We start from the raw sequence: 24,344 nt of genomic DNA on the forward strand, positions 1-24,344 counted from the left end.
TGGAATTGGCCTTGATTCACTGTGGTGTTCTTATTGTACACCAACTTTAGGACATAGACACACTTATTGGGAAGACCATGTAAAGACAAGATAATGAGACTTAAAAGAAGCCAACCACATTGACCCTTGATCATTGACTTTCAGCCTCCATAAGTGGGAGACATTTTCTATTGGTTGAGCCATCCAGTTTGTGGTGCTTTATTACAACAGCCGTAGTAAACAAATATGTAGGCCAAATGGGAATGGAAAGTTGTCTTCTAGACGTCCCCTTGAGTCAGAAGCAAAGGCATTAGGAGTGGGGCAAGAAGATGAAGGACAGATCAAAATCACTAGGTGACAGTTTTAGCTTGGGTGCTTCCTTGGTGGGGCTGATATCTGAAATGCAGCAGAGGAGGAGGCTGCATTGTTCTACAGTCATGGCACACACGCATCTTTGACTTCTAGGCAAGCCTGGTGTCTATTACAAGGCCAAATAGTGTATTACTCTTAAAATCCACCTAGGACCGTGTCCAAGGCAACACATAGGCAGTGCTAAATGACTGCTTGTTTTAAAGATAGCCTTTCTTGGGGCTTGTTTTCATAGCTTTTATCAAGAGGTTTATATTTATATTCCAAGTAGCTGAAGAATTGCAGAGAGATGGGGAAAACGAAAACAGTGTGGTTGCTTAAAGAAGATATACATACTCAAGCCACTGAAGAAGCAGAGAAAAGACATGTCTAATTGGCTATGTTTCATTAGTGAGGCCAGCAATTTGATGTAAGAGGGGTGTCAGGAAAATTACTAAACCCCCAAAGAACCATAGAGTAAGAGAAAATCCTGTCATTTGTAACACAGAGCCATATCTCAAGTCTTGTTGTCTTTTCCCAGGTCCCATAGTTTTGCAAAGCCCCTGCTAAGACAAAAGGATCAACCTTTCATTCATTCTTTTAGTTCTGATTTTCCTCTTAGCATCTGCTTTCGCGTTCTCTGCTTCCTCGGACCGCCTGTTTTCTTCCCCACTCTCGCTGATGAGATGCTCCCATAGAGACTCTGGGACACTGTCTTCTTTTGCCTCTTTTTCCAGTCCCTTTCCACAGCTGATACAGAAACTCATAAACCAGTTTTCTCCCTCTCTTTAAAGCCTTGCCCTCTCCGCAAACAAGACAGACACGGGGCCACTAAAACGTTTATTGCCTCTCCCGCCCCAGAAATAGTGAATAATGAAGCATCCGCTGCAGATTACATCCCGGGATTTTCTTCCAAATACTTTGGTGCCGCCCAGCTACAAAGGAGGCAGTTTGGGGCAAACTCTGTGTCTGCGGGCTTACTTGGCCCTGCTGTTGGCTGGCAGGGTTGTGAGAACGCATACCGTTTCACTCTTTCTTTTCCACTTGCTGTGTAAGGCCGCCAAACCCAATGCCTGTGGGGCCAAAATTTTTGGCATAGCAAACTGTGAACCAGAAGATGAGAGAGAATATATATTAGCATTGCTATTTTGGGTCCTGTCTAAATATCATCCTTTTTACCTGCCAGTAGTAGCCTTTTGGCAAACTTTACTTTTAAAGAAACAAAGCTGCACTTAGATGTGCTAGTAACCTTTTTTTTTTAATATGTCTTTACACTTCACAGTGTTGCTGAAACTTCCTTATATGATAGTCCACAAAAGCCAACTTGAATTGCCTGCTCAGCCTTCTGCCCAGCTGTTGCCCAGGGCTCTCCCTACTGTCCACCAAGCACTTGGATGTGCATACAGTTTCTGCAATGTGCTGTAAAGCCCTTCCTGTTACTGTTCCCTGTTCCTGGGATGCCCCCTCCCAGGCCCACATCACCCTTCAAGCCCAGAGGACCGTCTTCAGAATCGCATCCACTCTGCGGATGCTGCTGCACTCTGAACGCTCTCCACTACAGCTCCACCTTTATTCATTTATGTTTTTCACTTTGAAAACTTTTTTTTTTATATGCTGGATTTTTTTTTATGGCTACAGCAAGATTCTAGGGTCTTATGACCTATACATTTCTTCTGCCTGTCAGACAGCAAGTGAATTCCTGTCCTGTGTCATCATGGGGAATGTTCTGGGCAATCTGTGGTCTTTGGATGTTTGACACAGTCCTACAACCCATCCTGGTCTTGAATTCCATATCTACTTGCTTTTGCCTGCCAGGTGTAGGGATTTTTAGTTTACTTTTGTTTTGTTTTGATTGTTGCTGTTGTCTCAAGACAGGATTTTTTTTTCTGTAGCCCTGGCTGTCCAGGAACTCACTCTGTAGATAAGGCTGGCCTTGAACTCACAGAGATTCGCCTGCCTCTGCCTCCCAAGTGCTGGGATAAAAGGCATGTGTCATTACACCCAAAGGCATGGGGTTTATTACAAACATACGTGCTGCCACACCTGGTACCTAGTCTCAATAGCAATCCCTCTTTAAACCACCCCTACTCCCTCCTCTCCACCACACACATTCAAGCTCCTGGAACACCATCATTAGGTGATGATGTTTCTCTGAACTTCAGACTACGCCTTAGAGGTGCTGTAGGGTTGAGGACATATTGCCTTTGCTCCCTAGTGTGTCCTTTCTTTTCTCGCTGTCAGGCGGGAGCTGGGCCTCACCATCAACACACACGACCAAAGGATTATGGAAGCGTTAGCAAAGCTGGGAGGATCAGCACTAAAGACAGCTCTGTCCCTATAGTTGCTAAGTGGTTTTAAATGTCAGGAGTGTAGAAAGATTGTGGGAGAGGCATCCACATGAGGCCAGGATGATGTCACTCAGCAAGACACCCTTTCTGCTTCCTACTGGAAGACAGATGCTTGAGTTTCACTCTTCTTCCTTATGTCCCTCCCAGATATCTTTGGTCCTAAACCCCTGAGCTGGGGCCCAAACCCCTGAGCTGGGAACAGGGGCTGCCCCATTTCCATTGGGTGGTTTTACTACCTTCCCAGAGCCCAAATTGCCAAACTGAACAGCCTGATTCCTGGCAGACATAGGCAGCTCACTGAGCATGGCACAACTTCCACTCAGAAAGTCTCCGCAGCCACGTACCTTTGCAATAAAGCTCTCCATCCTTGTCTGTGACATTTGTGGACTCCAGGCTCTTCCCACAGATGGCGCAGCGGAAGCAGGTCTTGTGCCAAGGCTGGGAGCCATGAGAGGGTTATTTATCAGGGAGGCAAGCATCACATTGTGGTCCCACTGGAAGTGCACTGCCCAGCACTACACAAGGCAGACTACTGCCCTGGTCTTTCTCTTATGAAAGAAGGCCCTCAACTAATAATGCCAGGGGTTTCAAGAAAATATGATGCCATGGTTTTGACCTGCAATTCTTAGAACCCTGCTAATGGATTTATAATAATAATTTGCATGTGTGTTTCTTCAGAATAAACTCAACAGGAAAGTGCTTCCCTAGAATGATAAGATCAGGGGACAGACTGGCAGGAAAGACTTGCCTATGAGTCAATGGCAATGTTTATGTTACATATAAAGTTCAAGAAAGTGAAAGGGGGGAACTAGGCAATTATCCAGGCAAGCCACTGCTTTTACTCTGTAACTATGATGACAGAGAGGTGTATGGCTTGGCTTCCAGTAGACCACCTCTGTCCTGCACATCTTTGTCGGCCAGGCATGGCCTGGAGGTCTTGTATGTCTGCAAATGGCTGGTCTTCGTGTGATGTCAGCCCTAAGCTTCAAGCCCTTCAAGTCTCCCCTTCTCCTTATACAGAATGAACACAATTTTTCTTTCCCCAGGTCCAGTTCCTTTAGTGAACACCCTGGGTTTGGACTTGAAGGGCAATGCACATTCTGTGCTCCCTTGATGACTTTCCCCAAACCAGGATATGTGCAAGCGTGTGATAACAGAATCAAGCTGAGTTGTACAGGGCTGATGGGTTTCCAGGGCTGACACCTCTAGAGGGATGGGACACAGAACCACGGGGGGTGGGGGGGGGGCGCGTGGGTCTTGTGCACCTTTGTATCCATGAAGCTTTGCTGCACGCCTTCTCCCCAGTATGTTCATATTGCGACAAACTTGCTAGTTGTAGTTGCCAAAGGGCACTATGGAACAGTCACAAAATTTGGAAATGGCTCGGGGGGGGGGGGGGAGGGTGCCTGTGTGGCTTCTAAACAGGCCACTAAGGAGCGTGAAGGGTCTGGCCCCAGCCACAGTCCCCACAGATTTTATTTCTCCCACGGATCCAGTGGAGTTGAGAAGCTGCTGTTTGACTCACCCAGACATCCTCACCTTGCCACCTCCCATGACCTTCTCAGCAGCATACACTGACTTCCCGCACCGTGGGCACTTCTCTGACTCTCCGAACTTCGCAGAGAACTTGGAAGGGTTGCTTGTAGTGGCTGCGCGTGCTGGCTTCGGGGACCTGGTGGGAACCGTAAGTGGAATGAAGACTGTTCTTGGCGCACAGTTTGAAAATTGTGCCTCACGTGATGTACCTCACCCCGCTGTGCCTCTTTTCTCATCATCTACAGTAGGCATAATCACGGGACGTGTCTCAGCTGCTGAGGGTGATGGTTGTGTTAAAACCCTGAAGACAGCGCCTGTCAGTGCGGATGGGCTAGCGTGTGTTAGCTCTGATGATTTTATATCTTTCCTTCGACACTTGAGCGAGCATTCCGTGCACGCCCATGTGCTGCCATTGCTGTCGTTGGTTTGCTTTTGTTCTTTAGATATTTTTTTTGTATTATCCCGAAGCCAAGTGAAAACTAGAGGCCAGGATGATGCGCACTTTTATCAAGATAGAGGCAAGGACTCAGCTCCTTGCCGTTTTAGTCTTTGATGTTCCATTATATGTGGTGTCTCTTGAGCCTCACCAGTGGGAAGTAGATATGGACAGTGGGAAGAGAGGGAGGACCCAACAGGAGCAAGACTAGGAATCTCCTGGCAGGTGGAGCTAGGAAAAAAACCCAGGTTTCCAAAGACTTTGCACTCTTTCCCCAATGTCAAAAAGCAGGCTTTGGATGATGCAAGACAGTGCATGCAGCTGCCGTCACCTCGCCGTCCTTAACCGAAGGTCTCAGGCTGGGATGACGAGTAATGAGAAAAATAAGAGAAGGCCTCTAGTGAGCGCACATCCCTCGACTTTTCCAGGCTCTACAGTGGATGACCCTCTTCTCAAGAGACAAAATGACAAACTGCTCTCTGGGGGAGGTGCTCAGTTCAGCTAGCTGTTTCTGGCCAATCGCCACAGGGCTAGGTCCAGACAGATACCGGCTGGCCAGCCAGCAGCTGTGGACCAGCCACCATCAGATTGTTTTCGAGTCTGGCTAGTGATGGTCAACAGTGAGAGAGAGTGGGGAAGCGGATTGAGCTGACAGTGGCCATTGTGATATCCCACGCCCTCCGGATTGTGTTGGGGGGTGTTAGTGCTGTACAGGTAAGGCCGCAGGCACCAAGGAGACCCACAAAACCATCATATTGGTGTTTCCGCCTGAGGGTCAGCTCTAGACCAATCTTCTTGCATTGCAGACATTATTCATCTTACAACCTAAGAGAATGACCAAGACTTTCCTGCTCTATTTATACGATTTACACAGAAGCTCTCAAAGGAGAAGAAAAGAGACTCCATGCAGTTTGCAGAGATCAAATAATGGAACATCTGTACACTCTGGGTTCTCTCTTGACACGCAAACTGAGAACCATCATGTAAAAGTAATTGCCCTTTAGAAAAGCAGATAATTTAGAGAGAGACAACACATTGGTAGGACTTGGTCAGAGTGAGTATTCCTATTGTTGGCAAGTCAACAATAGAGTCCATTCTCCCACTTCCAGAAAATGTTGCTATGGGAATGGAATGAATTGTCCTGATCACTGGAGACTAACAGAGAGAAAAGAAGCATGGCAGTAACTTACTGTTGGAACTGCAGGCCAAGGTGCTCGCCTGTGTCCGTGCTGAGGCAGCCAGCGCCTTGTCCAAACCCGATCCCCTTGGGGCCATACTTGCGCCCGTAGCAGACCTTACAGTAGATCTCTGACTCATGAGCTGCCACTGTGGTGCTGTCCAGAGCCTTCCTGCAGGCCACTGCAGAGAACAGGGAGAGTCAAGGAGTAAGGGTTGACCTCCCCATCTCTCTCTTCTGCACCCAGAGCCCCAGGCCAAGAATACATCTGTGACTCCTGGCACATCTAGAGCATCTATCTGTTCTGAGTCACTTTCAAGAGAGACCTGGTCTGGCAGACGAGGGAAGAGGCTCAGAGAAGAGAAGCAGATGTTTGGTATTCCCAGCGAGAAAGGGGGTAGAAGTCAGCATTGCAATGGAGTATGGAGTCTTGGACCTGCTAGTAACAGTGTTTCTGGTGAACTAATGAATCCAGCTGAATGACATCAGGGAATGTGGGGTGGGGCTGCTTACTCACACCTTAGTCTTATAGGAGCAGTTTCTGGACCCATCAAAGTTTTATTACCTGTTTGTTTGTTTGTTTGTTTATCTATTTATTTTATTTGGGTTTTTTTTTTGAAACAGGGTTTTCTCCTGTAGCTTTGGCTGTCCTAAAACTAGCTCTGTAGATCTCACAAATATCCACCTGCCTCTGCCTCCAGGGTGCTGGAATTAAAGGCGTGTGCCACCACTGCCAGCCTTCATCAAGTTTTATGAAGAGTCCTGTGATATTGTGTCCAGTTCTGGAATCAGAGGTAGGACAGAAGGGACACAAGTGACCCACTGGTCCCCTTCATCACCCATTGGCTCAAGCCATTATCTATCATTTCCTTATGCCATTTGTCTCCAAATATAAGGTAACTAAATCCAAAGACAAAGATTGCAGAAAAAGTTGGTTTTTAAACTTAAAAAGGCTTTGCGTGTTTGTGTTCATTTGTGTGTGTGTCTGTGTATGTGTGTGTATATATATATGGTGTTAGGAATTTAACCCAGGGCCTCAGGCATTCTAACCAAGCTCTCTACTACTAAGTTATGCAGGCAATCCTGAGGGTGGGACTTTTAAATATGTAAACGAAAATGTCATGTCATCTTATAATATTTAATAACACACATGAAGAATATACTGAAAATGCTAATTTTCCTAGTCTCACACAAACTCAAGGATCCCATTCTTTCTTGCCCTCCTCATCCAATATGCTCACTTTGGGGACAGCTGATTGTAGCAGATGCCCTGCACAGTTCCTGTTCACTTAGATCTCTGTCTGAGCTTTGTCAGAAAGCTCTTGTTTGGCCCTTGACCAGGAGGCTAGAGCATGAAAATGATCTCAACCCACAGAGCCTATTACCTACCATAGCTGTTAGGCAGCTGTTAGGGGTAAAGCATTTCCACAACTTGACAAAACACTGCAGTGCTTTGCAATAATGACCACTAAGGGTTTATAGTAATAATCGCTAAGTGTGAGCATAACCTCAGAAATAATAAAACATGGGCATTCAATGTATTTGTTTCTTTAAAAGACAAAACAGTTCCACCAAGTGATCTTTATAAAAAACCAGGCAGGGATAGGATCATTGCAGGTTAATATGCCTTTCTGAAATGGCATTTTGTTGTTAAAAATAGAGTAATTAGAACAGGCATAAAAAGAAGATTATGAATGAAGTAGAATGGGCCAGAGGTTAATGGTTGAGGAGTTTGGAAGATAGGAATATGGAGAGCATTTATTCAAGTATTAATTGGTGTGGGAGGTCCTTCTGTCTATGTATTGCTTCTATTGGTTAATGAATAAAGAAACTGTCCTGTGATAGGGCAAAAGAACAGAGCTAGGTGGGGAAAACTAAAGTGAATGCTGGGAGAAAGGAGGCAGGGTCAGAGAGAAGCCATGTAGCCCCGCTAGAGCCAGACGGAACTTTACCCGGTAAGCCACAACCATGTGGTGGTGCAAAGATTACTAGAAATGGGTTAAATTCAGTTGTAAGAGTTAGCCAATAAGAAACTAGAGCTAATGGGCCAAGCAGTGATTTAATTAATACAGTATCTGTGTGGTTATTTAGGGGCTAAGCAGTCAACAAACGGCCTCCTCCTTACTACAATTGATAATCAAAAATTCTTTGCTCAAGAAAAAAGATTTAAATCATTGAGAGAATGACCAATCACATGAGAAACTTTAAAAGGCTTTGAATAAAAAAATTCTTTGAAGGATGATTTAAAGGGAATGCCTTCCAACGGTTGTAGAAGTCAAATACCCGAGTCTACCGTGTTGGCTTTAGTTACTGCCCTCCACTCTGCTCACAGGGACCAGGGCCTGTTCTACCTGAGTATCTCCAGACCATGACAGAGGGCCCAGATCTGCACATGTTGGGTGAGTGACTGGCTGAGTAAAGGGCCTTGTTATTAGAGATTGGTGAGTTCCTGTTGTACAGCAGTGAGGTCTGGGGCTGTCACCGACCTCCATTCCTGTGACTTACCAGTTCCCACAGTTCCCACTCTCAGCTCTCCATGACAGCTTGTGAAGAGCACTTCGCAAGGTCAGGCCAAGTCTGGGACTCCAAAGGGGTGTGTGTGTGTGTGTGTGTGTGTGTGTGTGTGTGTGTAGTGAGGAGCTGCAGGCAGGCCTGCTTTTCATCCTGCCCGGCTCCCGCACGGCTAGCTTAGCCCCGGAAATAACAACACACAAATTGTATTCATTCAAACACTGCCTGGTCCATTATCTGTAGAGAGTTAGTTACTAGCTAACTCTCACATCTTGATTAACCCATTTCTAATAATCTGTGTAGCGTCATGAGGTGCTGGCTTACCAGGAAAGATTTAGCATGTCTGACCTGGTGGCTGGCTCCATGGCGTTTGCCTCATTGCCCTCTTTCCAGCATTCTGCTCTGTTTACTCTGCCTACCTAATTTTCTGTCCTATCAGAGGGCCAAGGCAGTCTCTTTATTAACCGATGAAAATAACACATAGACAGAAGGCCCACCTACATTGTGTGTGTGTGTGTGTGTGTGTGTGTGTGTGTGTGTGTGTGTGTTAGCATGTGAGGGGAAGTCAGAGGATAACTTGCAGGAATTATTTCTCTCCCTCCACCATATGGGTTCCAGGAATTGAACTCAGGTCATTATGTTTGGAAACAAACACCTTTCCCCACTGAGCCATCCTGCTGGCCCCTGAAGAGCTTTTGTACATAGCAGGAGAGAGCTGTGTTGCCCAGTATCATGGCAACCATCCTTACAGGATGTGCTGATAAGCTCACAAAATCACACTCAGCTTCAGTTGAGTGCGAACACTAAAAATATAAAATATCTCATGAGTCATGAGACATATATATATATATGTGTGTGTGTGTGTGTGTGTGTGTGTGTGTGTGTGTGACTTATAGCTCATATATTAAGTGAGATATTTCAGAACTGATTGTACCTGATCTCATTGGTATATCTATAAAATGATGACTAGTATGGAATGCTTATGCTTATATATGTGGTTTGCATACATTTCTCCTAGGTAGACTGTTCTGGAGTTTATCTAGAAGTCAGGACCACACTAGTAGGCTAAAGTGCAGCAGAGCTTCCTCTCTGAACCCTGTTCCCTGCCAGCAGAGGCTTGGCTGGAGTCTGGTAAGTCTCTTAGATGTAATATAGAAAAGTGTGTCCTCCCCAGAGGCCCCTGCCGCTACGGCTGAAACCCACATGGCTGAGCTCTCATCCCACCCATGGGATATGCTCCCAAGTGTTCAAACTCTTCTGTGTCTCCACTGAGCACAACCAGTGTCATCTGCTGGGAAGTCAAGACAACCCAACCCACCCCCCATCCCCCCCGAGACACACAGTGGGAAGCTTCTGTCCACTCTACTTACTACACAGCATCAAAGTTAATACAAGCAGGACAAAGCCTAGAAGGCCGATTTCCAGGTATAGGACCCCAGTTTTCTCCTAACAAATTCGTCCTTATTTTATGGGTAGAGAGACGGGGTCCACCATGGTAAAACAGCTTCCCATAGTAACACAGTTAGTGAATTGAAAAGCTTCGGCTCGAAGCTTACTTCCTGTTTGGTTCCAGTTCTCTTTCTGGTTCTGGTCACTTAAAGAACATTAGCTATTTTTAGAGAGCCACTGAAGGCTTGGAGAATGGATAACAAGGTCCAGATAATTATAAACGAAAAATAGTGAATATGAAGGATTTGTAAGATGACTTAAAAGACAGTTGCCCATCCTTAAAATCCAAAGCATTAGTAAGGGTGTCAACCTAATCACCCAGACGAGTCCTCTTTTTCCTCTCTAAACACAGTTGCTGAGGAGGAGAGGACCATGGACCTGCAGCTGAGAACACAGCCAGACACTATTTCTGGCTGATACCCTTGGAGTTATGTATCTCTCGGCCCTAACATTTAGAACTTAGGCCTTGAAGTTCATCTGGAGCTCCATCAATGGATGCCTTGCAGCCACCTGAGTGGGGCGTGAGGCGAGAACTGAGCTGGCTAGCAGATCCTGCCAGATACTGAACGAAGCTAGCCTGTGAGTCGTTGCTTTGGCCTAGAAGCAGGGAAGGTGGGTGGCCGTCCTTCAAAGCCATGGCCCATCTGTCCCAGAAAAGGAACTGCAGAATGTGAAGTCAAGGAGCCCTGGGGCGGGAGTCTGAAGGTGCAGGGGTTAGCCCTCACTCTGCTGCAGGTGCCTGCCCCCTCCTTGACCGAAGTCACGTGACAGACCCTCGAGTACGTCAGTCAGTCTCTCAGAGCTCCCTCGGCTTGGGCATTTGTAAATCTGTCTGGCAGCTAAAGAGTTCCTTCGTGGCATTCTGATGCCTGAGCCTGGCGTGTGCTGCCCACTGCCTTCCCTTTCTTAGGGAAGACTAGCCACAAGTGGCTTCGGTGACAGCTGACCAGGGCCCCACGAAAAACCAAATCTAGACAACTGCTAGTTTCCTTTCTCTGTCAAGTCATACTTTGCAAATGTCACCGAGAGCAGGGGCAACACAGCTTGTCTCTGAGCTGGTGCGTGGCTAGGGAAGGTGCTCAAGGGAGCGTTCTGCCTTCTAAAGAAGCTCACAGGCGCTGGATCCTCAGAGCTTCCTGCTCCTGCATGCTGCCCTACTCGGACAATCACAGTAGGATTCAATGAGGACTCAGAGGCCCCCTGCGGCGCTGGCAAACCCCTGGGGGTCTCCCCAACTCACTGCAGAGGAAACAGGTCTTGTGGAAGCTCCTCCCATTGCACTGGATCTCTTCCGCGTGGTAAACGGTCTTTTCGCAGGCTCCACATTTTGCACCTCCGCCCCAGTTTGGCATGGTGAAGACTCTGACCAAGGTCAATCTAAGAAGATATAACGCAAACGCCCTAGGTTTAGATGGCATTGAGGGTAAACTGACCTAGAAATACAGTGATCTGAGCACAGCCTGATTCATTCATTCAGTCACTCAGTCAATAAATAACTACCTTCCACAAGCAACCCAGACCCTGCAGGCTTTGGGGTCCCCTCGTCTGTTAAATTTCAGCAACATCTGTCTCTAAGTATCTCCCAGGGCTCCTAGAAGGAATAGGCAACTACTTGTGTGTGCATAAAATTGTATTCTAACACTATTTTCTTGTCCTCTAAAGTTTGAAAGTTATCTCATCAGAAATGGGATTAACTTTCTGAACATGACGGTGTTCTTGCCTGTCTACCTTAGATCTCAATATAGCGAAGGTTCAGACTTGGTGCACCTCGGAGCAGGCGCTTTGATGCTGTTGTGGACAGCAGCTTGCGGTCTTGGCTTGTCTAGCTGGCAAAAAGTATAGAATATGAAAATTGTCTTGTCAAGTGTTGCTTCTCGTGTCTGTTGAAGAATGCCATTGCCGGGCAGCCAGCGCTATGGTGGCTCAGCAATCCAGAAGATACACTGGCTCTCAGCAGCCCTCAGCACGCTCTCCATCTGGAGGTGTTGCGGGGCTTTTCTCTACCTCACCACCCCAACACTTCTCTCCGGGTTTTTTTAGGGGACCAGAAGATTCAGTGTGTGGGAAGGGACGTAAGAGATCACAGGCTCAGTGGGAGATGGTACCGACCTGTCCCTGGCACCTAGAAACACACTCTGCCTAGAGCCGTACCTCTCCTCTCTCTCAGCTTTTTCCCAGAGGATGATGTTTAAGAGATGTTCATAAAAGGAATGGTAAGCCAGAATTTTCAGGCCCTTAATTGTGAACCCAAGTTTTTAGTTTCCTTGGAGCAAAGCTGAATTAAGCTGTAGATATTCAGTAGACTTCTGAAGCCCTACATCTGCCCAAGGAGCTGGATTTTCCCCAGAATCCTTTGGCTTCCTAGAAGCTTGGTGTGTCACAGAATCATGGCCACTAAGCACCACCAGGCACTCTGTGAGGCAGTTCTGCCCCGTTCCTTCTTAGGATAGCGGCGATTAGCACTAAGCCCTCTTGGGTCACCTCTCTGGGTTGTGTCTCACAGTCTTACAACACGGGCAGTTTTTGCTAAGAAACAGAAAGTAAACAGAAAACAGACCACTGAACCTGACACTGGACCGAAGGGAATGTCCCCACTGAGCGTCTCTGAGATGCCATCCCTTTAGAAGTCATCTTAAACACCCCATGCTTCCTCTCTGTGTCTTCTCTGTTTCTATTCTGCTGTACAGTTTATCCAGTGGAGCGGAAAGAGTGAGATGAACGGTGGGAATCAAGTCTGTATTCACTCATTCTCTCACGGGGGCTTACTAGCTGCCTGCCTGGTACTGAACTAGGTCCTAAGTAGTGGGTCAAGGAGGAAACATAGAAGAATGAATGGGTTGTGTCCCCCGCATTGAGAAGCCCACACTGAGAAAAGCAGACAAGAGGCAGAACACCTTGGACCAGAGTGCTATCGTAACTCGGGTGAGAGAACAGCCGGGATTGCGGTCACATTAGAGACCACATTCAGATAGTGACTAGGAGTCCAGCAGACACAAAAAAAGGCAAGGACATTTCATGGAGACTTAAGAATTAGCAAAAAGCCATAATGACTTCATATCTCCAAAACAGAGCCTAAGTAGTTGTTCTACTGACTCCATTGAAGCAGTAGACTCTTGAGTTGGAATGAATTTTGGAAATTGTCTGGCATACTCATTTCCAGCCAAGATGGCGACGTAGAAAGCAAACAACTAGGGTCATTTCTTAGCTAACTTCTTTTTCCCAGATCCATCCCCCACATGAAAATGAAAGAACACATTTTCTGGAAAAGAGTAGAATCACGTAATTGTGTTCATGTTCATTTTGATCCCGGGTTTCAACATAATTCAAACAGGGAAGGTATAGTATGTTTTATCTGAGAACATGACAGTGACCCTTGTAGAGTTAATGGCATGGAAACTTTCAGTGAAAACCACCTCAGGTCAGATTTCTCATTTCCTATTGTCAGTGATTTCATCGGCATGGCCAGCAAGTTTAATGGAAGTCTGAGAGACTGATATGTCTCCTGGGAAAGTACACACACACACACACACACGCATTTGCCTTGGCGTACTTTCCAAAATGAGGGTAAAATTACATATAATACCTCCTCACCAGCTAATGCATCTCAACAACCTGTTTGTAGGCAATCATAATTCTATGCCTTACATACATCAGAGCTCAAAACCCAAAATAGTAACACAGAAAGATTTGCTTAATAGCGAATTCCATTCCTGAGGAAGGGAGCACAGCAAGGAAGCGACACAAGGAACATGGCTTTGATTTCTCTTCTAGTGCTCACAATCCAAAAGTTATAAAGGTATCATAACATGTCCTGAATCAGAAAGCATAGACTCTGATTGACATTTATCACTTGAACCCGAGGGAAATAAATATTAGTGTCTTCTTGTGCGCGGAACAGTTGTGAAGGTCATGAAAATGTGGTGGACATTTAAAGCAATACTAAACTTTTCCGAGGCAAAGGTGATTTTTTTTTCATTTATTCCAGGCTATTCAAACGCCACCAACGTTCTAGTTAAGCCACTATGACTTGAGAGTACATTTTGGTCTTGGCTGACAGGTGGCCTTTTTGGCTTCTGCATTGCTTTGGAATAGCTGTGTTTCAACACCCAGAGCTGGGATCCAGATGAGCATTTACCTTGGCACAGTGCCAAGAGATGGGCCATTTGTTTATCAGCGTTGCTTAGAACTGGCAAGGGTCACTGAAGGTAGGACACCAAATATAGGTTTGCCTGTCCGTCGGCACTGTTTATCGCCTGGGTCACCATCACACCACCTGGCACTGCTTTCTGGAACTATTATTGAGGCTGCCGTTGTCGGAGACAAGTCATAGGTCACGGTCAAAAGGGAGACAAGAGTTTATAAGGGTGAGGTAGAGAGTGAAGCCTACTGTACCAGCTGGGAACAGACTGGTTACTCCGATCCCACTCAGAGACGGCCTTCAACGGGCTTCTTAAATATTGGCGCTGTGAGAGAGAATGGCCGCTGAGTGGGAGTTCTCTTTAGTGAGTCAGGGATCGGGTCTGGGCCTCCAGTCTAGTCCTTTCTAACCTCTTCAAAGCTGTGTGGTCCAGTAAGTCAGTACCCTCCCTGACCTTCATTGTCCTTCTCAAATGAGGACTCTTTGGGAACTTCTCTGAGGATTGCTTCTGCTTGGCCGCTGCCACAGGCTCTGTATACTGAGTGGTACTCAGTTATAAAATGGAGGTTTTGATTGGGTCTGCTGCCACTCTGAACTGCTGTGCGTCACCTGAATTTTCTAAAATAAAGCCATACTGTTCGTTGGACGGTCCTTTGATTTTCGTTCCTCACTCCCTTTCTCCTTCCTCCTCCTCTTTCCTCCTTCTTTCTCTTTCTACTCATCCCCTGCAACCATGAGGCTGAAAGATGATGTTATAGGGCAAAGTGGAGTAGACAGAAGCTGCCACTTAGTGACCGTGTCACTTCTTAGAGACCCGTTTAAAAATCCGGTAGAGAAGCTAAGTCAAGACTTGAAGAGACACCTCCAGCGGCTCAGCAAATGTGTTCAGCTTACTTTTGGCTCACCTTCTCCTCTTAAGAGAAGCTGCCACATGGTGAGTTGATCTGGCTACACAAGCTGAGACAGAGTCCTGGACTCCACGGTAGAGTTAGTACTATCCCAGACATTGCCATGAAGTCAAAGGTTCTAGAGCATAGCCCTTGGGCCAGGCACTCAGTAACTCATGACCAGTAACCCTTCCAGGCAGCTGTTGTTGAAACCATCTTTGCAGATAGGGAAATGTGCATTTAGGAAAATTTACACCTCTGTCCTATATCACGTAGTTAGGCTGGAATTCCGATCTTTGACTCTAGAGCTGTGTTCACGTGAATATATGCCATACAATTATCTTGGACATTTACAACAGTCAAACAAAGTGAACTGTGTTGTTCTCAAGTTGGGGATGAGAAAACTATACAGAGGCCTAGACGGTTTGACCAAGATCATACAGTCCGTAAATGGGAGAGCTGCATCTCAAAGGCGAGTTAACTTGACCCATCTGCCACCTTCTGCTGTCTCCTATCTTCCGGGAGACAGACATGAGCCTGCGCTTCCAGTGACCAAGTTTTTCATCTGATGGCGACTGAGACCTCACAGACCCGTCATCTCTTCATGGGGTATAGGAAATATTCATGAGAGGAGTCCTGGGGACTCCAACTTGGTAATATAAGGGACCTCCCAGGAACCTGTGGTGTTCAAACATGGAGAGGGCTCCGCTAGAACTGGAGGTCTCCTGGGGGGATGGACATCTAAGAGGCTGCAATGCAGCGAAGCATCTTCTAGAGTTCTCCCAGCCCTGAGACCAATTCAAGGACCCAAACTGCCAGTGAGCGAAGCCTCCCTTTGCAGAAACGCTGCTTAGTAGTGTTCCCTCTCAAGTGCCTCTCTTCTCTCATCGTTCAGCAAGAAAGACATCAAAGCATGAGAAGACACTGGCTTCCGAAAGACCAAAGCCATGTTCAGAACATTAACATGTGCCCAGTCTGATCTGGGCACATGGCTCAGATTCCTGAGCACAGTCGCTATGCATGTCAAAGGAGCAGATCAGACCCAAAAGGCTAAAGGCAATAAGTTAGTGTACTCCATATTCATCCATGTTGTACACGGGGACCCAGGGACTTGTATTACCTATATATTATTATGATGGCTGGTTGGTGTGATTTACTCTATAGTTTAAACTATTCTTGCAAAACAAACAAAGCTCTCTGTCTTTTCACTCCGTGGATCTTCATTTCAGACCACAAATCAACTGTGTTTCCCAGTCTTCAGAACCTCAGAGGTTGCCACCCATGTGTGGCCAGCACAGGGGTAGGGGATCTGCTCCCATCTCAGACTGCCAGTACCATTGACTGAGTTGGCCTTTGGCCTACCCTGCCTCTCTGAAGCTCTCGCTGAGCTTGCTTTGCCAATCACGGGGCTTTGAAGGGAAGCATGCCCATACGGAGTCACTGTGGCTGAGGGGTGTCACATCCTTTTTGCTACTAGAGTAGGAGTCAAGGTCAGAGGATAGCTCCCTCCTAATGTTACAGACTAAGTGTATATAGGACGTCTTTCCACCATCTCCTGTCACTAAACCTTGGAATGTTGGAGAGGTTGAATGTTGCCTCTCGTGCATGGTGGACCTGAGCTTAGAGAGACTAATGCACAATCGCAGTAACCCTGTTCTGAATTATCTCTGTAGCGCGGCTGACTTCTGCTACTGGCAGCCATTCTTGGTTCTGCTTTGACCTTTATGCTTTAAAGACCACATTGTATCCCATTCCCATCCTGGTTCTGCTGCTTCCTGGCCATGTGACCCCGTGAGGTTGCTACAGTCCCTTGAAGTTTAGTTTCTCCCCCTAAAGAATGACTTTTCCAGGACTTTCTGGGACTCTAAAGAAGCCCGTGCTTACTCTGAAACGGCAGAAGGGCAGCTTGGCAGCATCAGGTGCCTGTCACTGTGCCCAGCCATGCCCTCAGGCTCCACACTCCGCAGCTCCTAGACAATCCCTGCATCCCTCGCTGCAGGATCCTTCCTTGGGAGGGACACTCAGTTTCCACCCAGGCAGATCATATTTCTCTTTGGACATGACTCCCAACCCTCTATACAGTAACTACTCCCAGATATCTGGGCAACATGCTTGAGCTTGGAAGGCTGCCTGCCTGGAGTTGTATTTCCTGCGAACGATACCACAAGGCCTGTATCCTTCCTCTTGACAAACATGTCAATCACCTTTTCACTCCCGGCTAGCTTGTTAGCCACTCTGACTGCTGGACTTCTGTCATCATCTTGTACTTCGCAGGGCATCTTTCCTAACCCAGAGACAGCCCTGTGCCCCTTCTGAACAGCTTCGTTTACTCATAGTCGTGTGAGATTTGGAAAGTGCTTCCCCGTGTCTTACTCAGTGCACACACGTCCCCTAGAGGTAGGTGCTCACCCTTGCACGTCCCTGTTCCAGAAGTAAAAACTGGGAAGCTAAGGGATATGCAGAGCTCTGGGTTGAACCTCTGACTCTGCTTGCTTTGCTTTTCTTCTCACGGCTCCCGAGAGTTAAGGATTTGAATCTGCCACGGTTCTATCCCCACTTTCTGGGTAAGGCTTTTGTGGTTCACCTGTTGGTTGCTGCTGCTTGCTCTTCTCACCCTGTCCCCAAGCTACCTCTCACCCCATCCAGGCTCTTTGCAGTATGCTTGCTCTCTTGCCTCTGACAGATATTTTGTATGACCAGGCTATAGAGTACCCATTGGCCCACCCTGGGAGCAAGCAATAAGCTCTGGCTGGGGTATAACTCCTCCTAACAGTGGAGATGCTGACACTGAGCACAAATAAGAGATGAACCAAAGGCAAATCAGGAAAGTCTCCGCAGGTTCTGGGAGATAAAACAGTTCTGCACACATTGTAATGACCTGGTTGGATGATGAAGCATTTTATAGTTGAGAGAAGTGTGGTAATTTCACACAGATGGCCATAGTGTTGATTCATGGGAGATACCCCTGGTCTTTGTTTTGTAGAAAATAGCATAGCATTTTCATATTATATCACTTCCCTTGACACACGGTCTGCAAAGTAAATTGAGGACACAGACTATCTCCTACTCCTTTCATGGCTTATGCCTCTACCTGCCGCAACTCTGAGATAGGAGGCAAGTCATAGGGCCTATGAACTGGCATTGCAACACACTGGAGTTAGACAAGCCCCTCCGATGGCTACCGGGCTCCTCCTTTGAGGGTTCACCACCCTGGCTAAGGGCCAGAACAGAAATTAGAAGCAGCATCTTTGATCTGCACAGCGTTTCTGCCCAACTCATTGCTTAGAACCGCTCTCATCCTCAGTCACTGGACAGCAAAAAAAGAAATCCTTGACTGAAACCTGTAGGAAACACTGGGAATCGCCCTTGCCACTGGCAGTGAATTAATCTTCCCATTAAATAAGAGCTTTTAATGGATTTTCAGCATCACAGTGTCTTTTTAAGACCAATTTTGATTAAATTTAAATGGCTAAAAGCATGCCCGTCACTGAGCATCTTTGATGTGTATCTATTTTAAAACACAGACTTGGAATCTCATCGTCTACCCACACCTCGTGAGTAGCAAAGTTTCGTGATCTGAGCTGAGAAAGACTCTCTTCTGTGCTATGGGAGCTATGATACCCGCTTTGGAACTGTGTAGTTCTTTAGAGTTTAGAATAAAAAGTCACTCTACTTGTATCAATCCCTTGAAGGATAAGAGACCAAGACCCCAAGGGCAGGGACTTCCTTAGAACTACTCAGCTGCTTCTTACATGGCAGTTCTGAGACCACAATGCCGGTCTCTTGAGCTCGATTTTCCCTCTGCTCTCCTGCCATCTGGGTTAGAGGACCGGAGCCGTCCCTCTGTGACGGTGGCTTTAGACCCAGATAAATCCCATGCCCATTGCCCTGTCTGAGAGGTTCCCTTGAATTCCCAACTTTTTTTTGTTTTCAGGATGTCAGAAAATCAAACCCAGACCTTCACAAACACTCCCCACACACCCAATATTAATCATACTTTTAAGAAGTTTAAAAGAACTGCTAGATTCACATGTGGATCAAGTGTATAATTTGACCCTCCTCATGTGTAGCCAGAGTAGCTACTAGGACTTGTTTGTAAAATATACCTCCACTCTATAGAACTCTATACAGTCCCATCGGCCACCCAGTGAGTCAGCCACCCCAGTCCAATGCCTGTTCAATCCACTTACCTGCCTGTGTGGTCTCTGTCAGCTCAACTGAGTAAGGGGGACTCTTGTCCTCTTTAAATATCGAGGCTGTCACCAGCCTCGGCTTGCTGAGGGAAGGGCAGGGGGGAGGCTGAGGGGAGGGGGTGAATAAGACATGAGTAACACAACTGCCAAAAATAGCCCGTGACCAAAGCCCTTAGTTGTGTTCCCCAGCCCCCATACCAGCCGGGAGCCTCCTAGAGAACAATATTAGTTGGGTTCTATTTTAGTTGCCATTTGCCTAAATCACCAAGGAATACATTTGTGAAGTATACAGTTTCTGACCAAAGACTTGGACTTGGAAGAAGAGTAAAGGGTTTTTATTTAATGTCGTTTCTGCGGCGCCCCTCCCCCACACCCAGCCTGTTCTGGAAGTCAGTGGAGGATACCTGCAAATGAACCATGAGCCATGCCTGGGAGCCCTCTGGAATTCTGAGGCCCAGGTCACCGCACTTGTGAGGAGAACGCCGAGCTAAAAATAAGAGTGATGGGGGTCTGGCACACACTTAGCTAATCTCCTCAAGGAGGCTTCAGGAGCGGTGGGGTGGACATCAGCTCATCGGCAGAGGCCTGTTTATTCAAAGAAGAAAAGGTTTCTCTCAAGGTTGAGTTTCAAGTATTGATTAACGGACTATTTCGTGGTTTGGACTAGGGCTTGTGGTGATTTCACAAGGATGGGCATAACATTGCTTTAAATGAAATATACTCAGTCTGTGTTATCATGGAAACAGCATAGCTTGCTCGTCTGAGAAATTAGGCAATGATGACTGCCCTGCAAGGTTAAAGGATCTTAAGAATTCTTGTAGGAGCCAGGCAATGTGACCCAAACCTTTAATCCCAACACTCAGAGGCAGAGGTAGGCGAAGCTCTCTGAGTTCAAGACCGTACTGGTCTAACAGAGCAAGTTCCAGGACAGCCAGGACTACACTGAGAAATCCTGTCTTGAAACCAACCCCCAAAAGAAAAATTCTTGTAGGATAGCAACTTTTAAAATCGTGTGTGTGTGTGTGTGTGTGTGTGTGTGTGTGTGTGTTTATTCCTCAACCTTTGTAAACCAGCGGAATTGGTGCATTCCAGTAATTCCAGCATTTGGGAGTTGGAAGCCAGTGGATCAGAAGTTACCATTCTCAGGCCCATAACAAAGTTAAAGCAAGCCCGGGCTGCATAAGACTGTCTCAACAAACAAACAAACAAACAAAACACACACACACACACATAATAAGAAAACCCAAAACCTTTGAACTTTCGTGAGTTTTGACACCGATATTTTTTAATTTAGCAAATGTTAAATGAGGTATCAGCACATGAAGCCAAGAAGACTAGAGCTCCACGCTGCTTCCTGTGTGCTCTTCAATGTTGCGTTTTAAAGTCAGGCACGAGAATACATTCCTGCGAGAGAGTCCGTAATGACTTCACTGAATCCTGAGGTAACCGAAAGGGCCTCAGCTGTGACAAAGCTACATGTTGCGAGTCTTGATTCCACAGCGTTAGTTTCGCTGAAGCCACGCTCATTGTCATGTACGCGAGTCCTGTCTCGTGTCTTCCTGGGGTCTTCCTTCAGTGTTTGTGTGGTCCCGTGTTTTCTTATAAGGATACCAGGTATGTGGATTAGTGTCTTCTTTGAAATCCCTGTCTCCAAGTGCAGCTGCACATTCTGAGATTCTGGGGTTAGTTAGGATGTGAATGTGGATCTCGGAGGGAGCCAATTCTGGCTTCGTCTTGCATTCCTCTTGGGTGAATATCATGCTAACACCTGAGAATCTTTATTTAAGGTGAATATCGATTTATTTCTTTATTTATAAGACTATATTCTTTAGTCAGAATTTAGACAGAACTGTTTATTAGGCAGTGATATCAGTTTTTTCTTGTTCCTGTATTAATTTGATTTGTTTCCTCTGGAAACTACAGCTCTTAAATCTCATGATTTTTTTTCTCTTTTAAAACTTATATCTCTTGTTATTTATGGGTCATTTCAGCCAGAAAACTCTTGTTTTTGTTTCTTTTGTTTGTTTGTTTTGTTTTTAGCTTTGGAAAATTTTAATTTTTAAAATTCATGCCTTCCCTCTAATGCTCATTAAAAATCAGAGCATTATCTTTTTGTGTTTATGCAAAAATCCCTTAGCTCAACATTGCCTAGAACAGTGGTTCTCAACCTGTGAGTGACAACCCCTTTGGTGGGGGCTACAGTGTTGAATGAACCTTTCACAGACCATTGGAAAACACAGATAATTACATTTTGATTCATAACAGTAGCAAAATTGCAGTTATAAAGTAACAATAAAAATAATTTTATGTTTGTGCATCACTACGACAAGGGAAACCATATTAAAAGGTCACAGCATTAGTAAGGTTGGGAACCACTGGCCTAGAATGAATTTGCATTATATCCAAGTATATTTAGCCACTTACTCATTCACTAATTTAATAATAATTTCATTTACATTTTTTTTCTGTTACTACAGGTGTGTACCGCCACACTTGATTCTGTATAGTTTTTAGCACATGTAACTTTTTTTGCCCAGCCCATTCTTGCTTTCTGGTTGGCGTACGTATATCCTGAACCTCTGCACACATTAATCACACTAACTGAGGAGAGAGAGGTCTATTTTCTCTGTTCTATTTTCTTGGGTATTGGTTCTTTTGTGCCTTGGCTTTTGGGTTCCTCATAGTGCTGTTGGTTTTTACAATGTATTCAGGATTCTTGGCTGTCTTTTGTAATTCTGAGAATTCCTGCTTGTTTGCCTCCTGACTTGTTTCCAATTGGAGGATGTTCCTTTCAATTGTGAGCCAGGGAGGGATTGTGTGGAACTGTGGTAAGCCGGGTCTGGGTGGGCTGGAGTGGGAATTTCCGGCCCCTCTCAAGGTCACTAGGTCTCTAGGAATCTCTCTGGGCTGCTTCTCCTCCTCCTCCTCCTCCTCCTTCTTGTTTGTTTGGTTTTTGTTTTTGTTTTTTGTTTGTTTGTTTTGAGACACGGTTTCTTTGTGAAACAGCTCTGGCTGTTCTGGAACTTTCTCTATAGACCAGGCTGGCCTTGAACTCACAGAGATCTGCCTGCCGGCCTCCTTCTCCTAAGTGCTGGGATTAAAGGCATGTGCCCGCACTACCCGGCTACTCTAGACTTCTTGACACTGTAGACTTGAAGCACTCTGGCCCTGGGTCTGTTTCCTTGCTCATTATCATGGTGGCCTTCGGAGCCTCTACCACATATTTCTACTGATTTCATTTAGAGTGTCCCCAGAGCAGCTTCCAGCTCATCACAGGGATCCTCCATGTGCTCGGGCCCTCTCTGTATTTTTTCAAGTTTCCTTACCTAATGATGGATACTCTCTGTTCTTCGCTATTATTTATGGTTTTTTTTTCCTAATACATCTCTCTCTGGAGTCCCTTAGTCTTCTACCAATCTTTGTTCTTCAACCAAGCAGTCAGTAGCCACACTTGGCTATTCAGATTGAAATGATTTGTAATTGAATAAGATGTGATTTCTTAGTCATTGAAGGTAGTTTAATAGTCATGTGTCCAGTGCCTATGTAGAACATAGGATAGACAGAAAAGGCCCAGCGCTATAGAAAGTTCTCTGTGGCTGCCCTGCCATAAAACTTCCCTGTGTGTGAAAAATGCAGAAGGTACCCACGGCCTGTCTGGGGCGCTGTGAAAGAAAGGATAGGCAGGATGCCCAGGGTGTACAGCGGGACACCTGGACAGCAGGAACTGGAAGCTCACTCAGTAGAAAATGGGTGGCAATGCTCAGACCTGAGCCCATTGCTGCTGCAGCATGGCTCCCCAAGAGCCGTTGTAAGAGAGTGAGCCATCAAGAGACAAGCTGTGATGGACAGCAGGTCAGAGAAGGGATGAGACCATCTAGGACACACCCCTTAAACAATACCTTTGAACTTGAAATCAGAAAGGAAAGACACTATATTATAAGGTCTTTCCTTAATCCTCACAGTGACTTTGCCACGATGGTTTTACTATTACTCCCATTGTATTCGTGAGCAGTGAAGATGCCGCTCCTTAAAGCAGTCGGTCCTCCAACACACATGTGAGTCAGGCAGCCTTCGGCTGAGAACACACATGTTCCCCTCCTCGCTGCTTCTGGAGTAGCAAGTCACTCAGACACACAAGTCACAAAGGGACAAGGCATTCAAACGCAGATCTAACTCCAAAACCTTTACACAGTGGTCCGTAGGTTAGCTTGATCACGGTCCACTCGCAAACATTTTTGAGCAATACGCTATACGCGTGTGTGCACTCTCATATTTCCATAGATAGTAATAACTATCTATGGATAAGATCTAACTTCTTATCACACTCCTACAGTATGCATATAATGAAGCACATTCAAACTGTGTTCTGAAAAGGAAAAAAAATATATAATGGAAGTTCTAATTCTTTTTCTCTTGCTCCATTATCTCCCGTGCTCCCCTGGTTGCTGCTCACCATTCCTGGCTTTGGAAATCACTGCTCTGCACCGAGTCACACAAAAGAAGGCGTATTTTAAAAAAAGAATCTGCAGCCTAGGAATCTTTGCTTCCATCTGCTCATCCCAACGCCTCTGAAAAGAAACATAATTGGGCCCTGATGTATTCAATGTCAGCCACATTCTTGAAGTAACTTGGGCTTTCTGCTATTTCCATGCACCAGTGGTCTGACATTTGTCTTCAGTTCTTATTTCGAAAAGAGAATTAACTCTAACCTCCCAGTCAAAAATTGAGCTTGGCCCTATGTCCTGTCTGTGAAAGGCACAGAAATGGACAGCCAGACACCTGAGTGTGTCACAATGGTTGTTTCTACCTAAGCTGGGTAATAGTGCCGCCGCTTTTTCTGAAAGGAGCTGAGACTAGAAAAAGCAAGCAGCTCACTTCTTCCCAGTACCTGGGCATTTTTAATTGGTCACTTCCATGACAACGGTGTTCTTACACAACACTCCTCAGCTTGAGGGCACTCCGATGCACTTGATTCTCTTGGGTTCATCTCTGTCTCTGTCCATTCACCTCTGTTTTTCTCTCTCTGAAGCAGAGGGAGAACAGAGGTGCAATTACCCCCTTTCTACTGATGAAGAAGCTGGCTTGAGAAATTCAATCATACGGCTAAGTCAACGGTAAAGTCTAGGCTCTGACCCAGCCAGTCCTCCACACCAAAGGCTGTGGCTTGGTGGAAATTTTCACTACAGTGGTTTTATACGGATGTCAGAGAAGACTCTGGGCCGGATGCCTGCACAGAGAAAGTACAAACACAACTTCCTCTTACACTGAGAGATTAGCAGGGCTTTATATAATTAGTCCCTTGGAATCAGGAGAGGCTGCTCTTATATTTTATGCCCCTAAAA

At 46.0% G+C, this 24,344-nt stretch overlaps 1 protein-coding gene across 1 annotated transcript; it reads right to left on the reverse strand.

Annotated features, from left to right (window-relative positions):
- Positions 1 to 1,154: 1,154 nt before the first annotated feature.
- Positions 1,155 to 19,126, reverse strand: Csrp3 (cysteine and glycine rich protein 3). Its single transcript, XM_048430163.3, has 6 exons — positions 19,000 to 19,126; positions 11,025 to 11,161; positions 5,838 to 6,006; positions 4,215 to 4,347; positions 3,020 to 3,113; positions 1,155 to 1,430 (listed from the first exon to the last, which is right to left on the reverse strand). Exons 2-6 carry the CDS (start codon positions 11,134 to 11,136, stop codon positions 1,354 to 1,356), a joined length of 585 nt encoding a protein of 194 aa, XP_048286120.1. The 5' UTR covers positions 11,137 to 11,161; positions 19,000 to 19,126; the 3' UTR covers positions 1,155 to 1,353.
- Between the last annotated feature and the right edge of the window lie 5,218 nt (positions 19,127 to 24,344).

The sequence above is a fragment of the Myodes glareolus genome, chromosome 24 (genome assembly GCF_982192425.1).
Source record: "Myodes glareolus chromosome 24, mMyoGla1.1, whole genome shotgun sequence".
NCBI lineage: Eukaryota > Metazoa > Chordata > Mammalia > Rodentia > Cricetidae > Myodes > Myodes glareolus.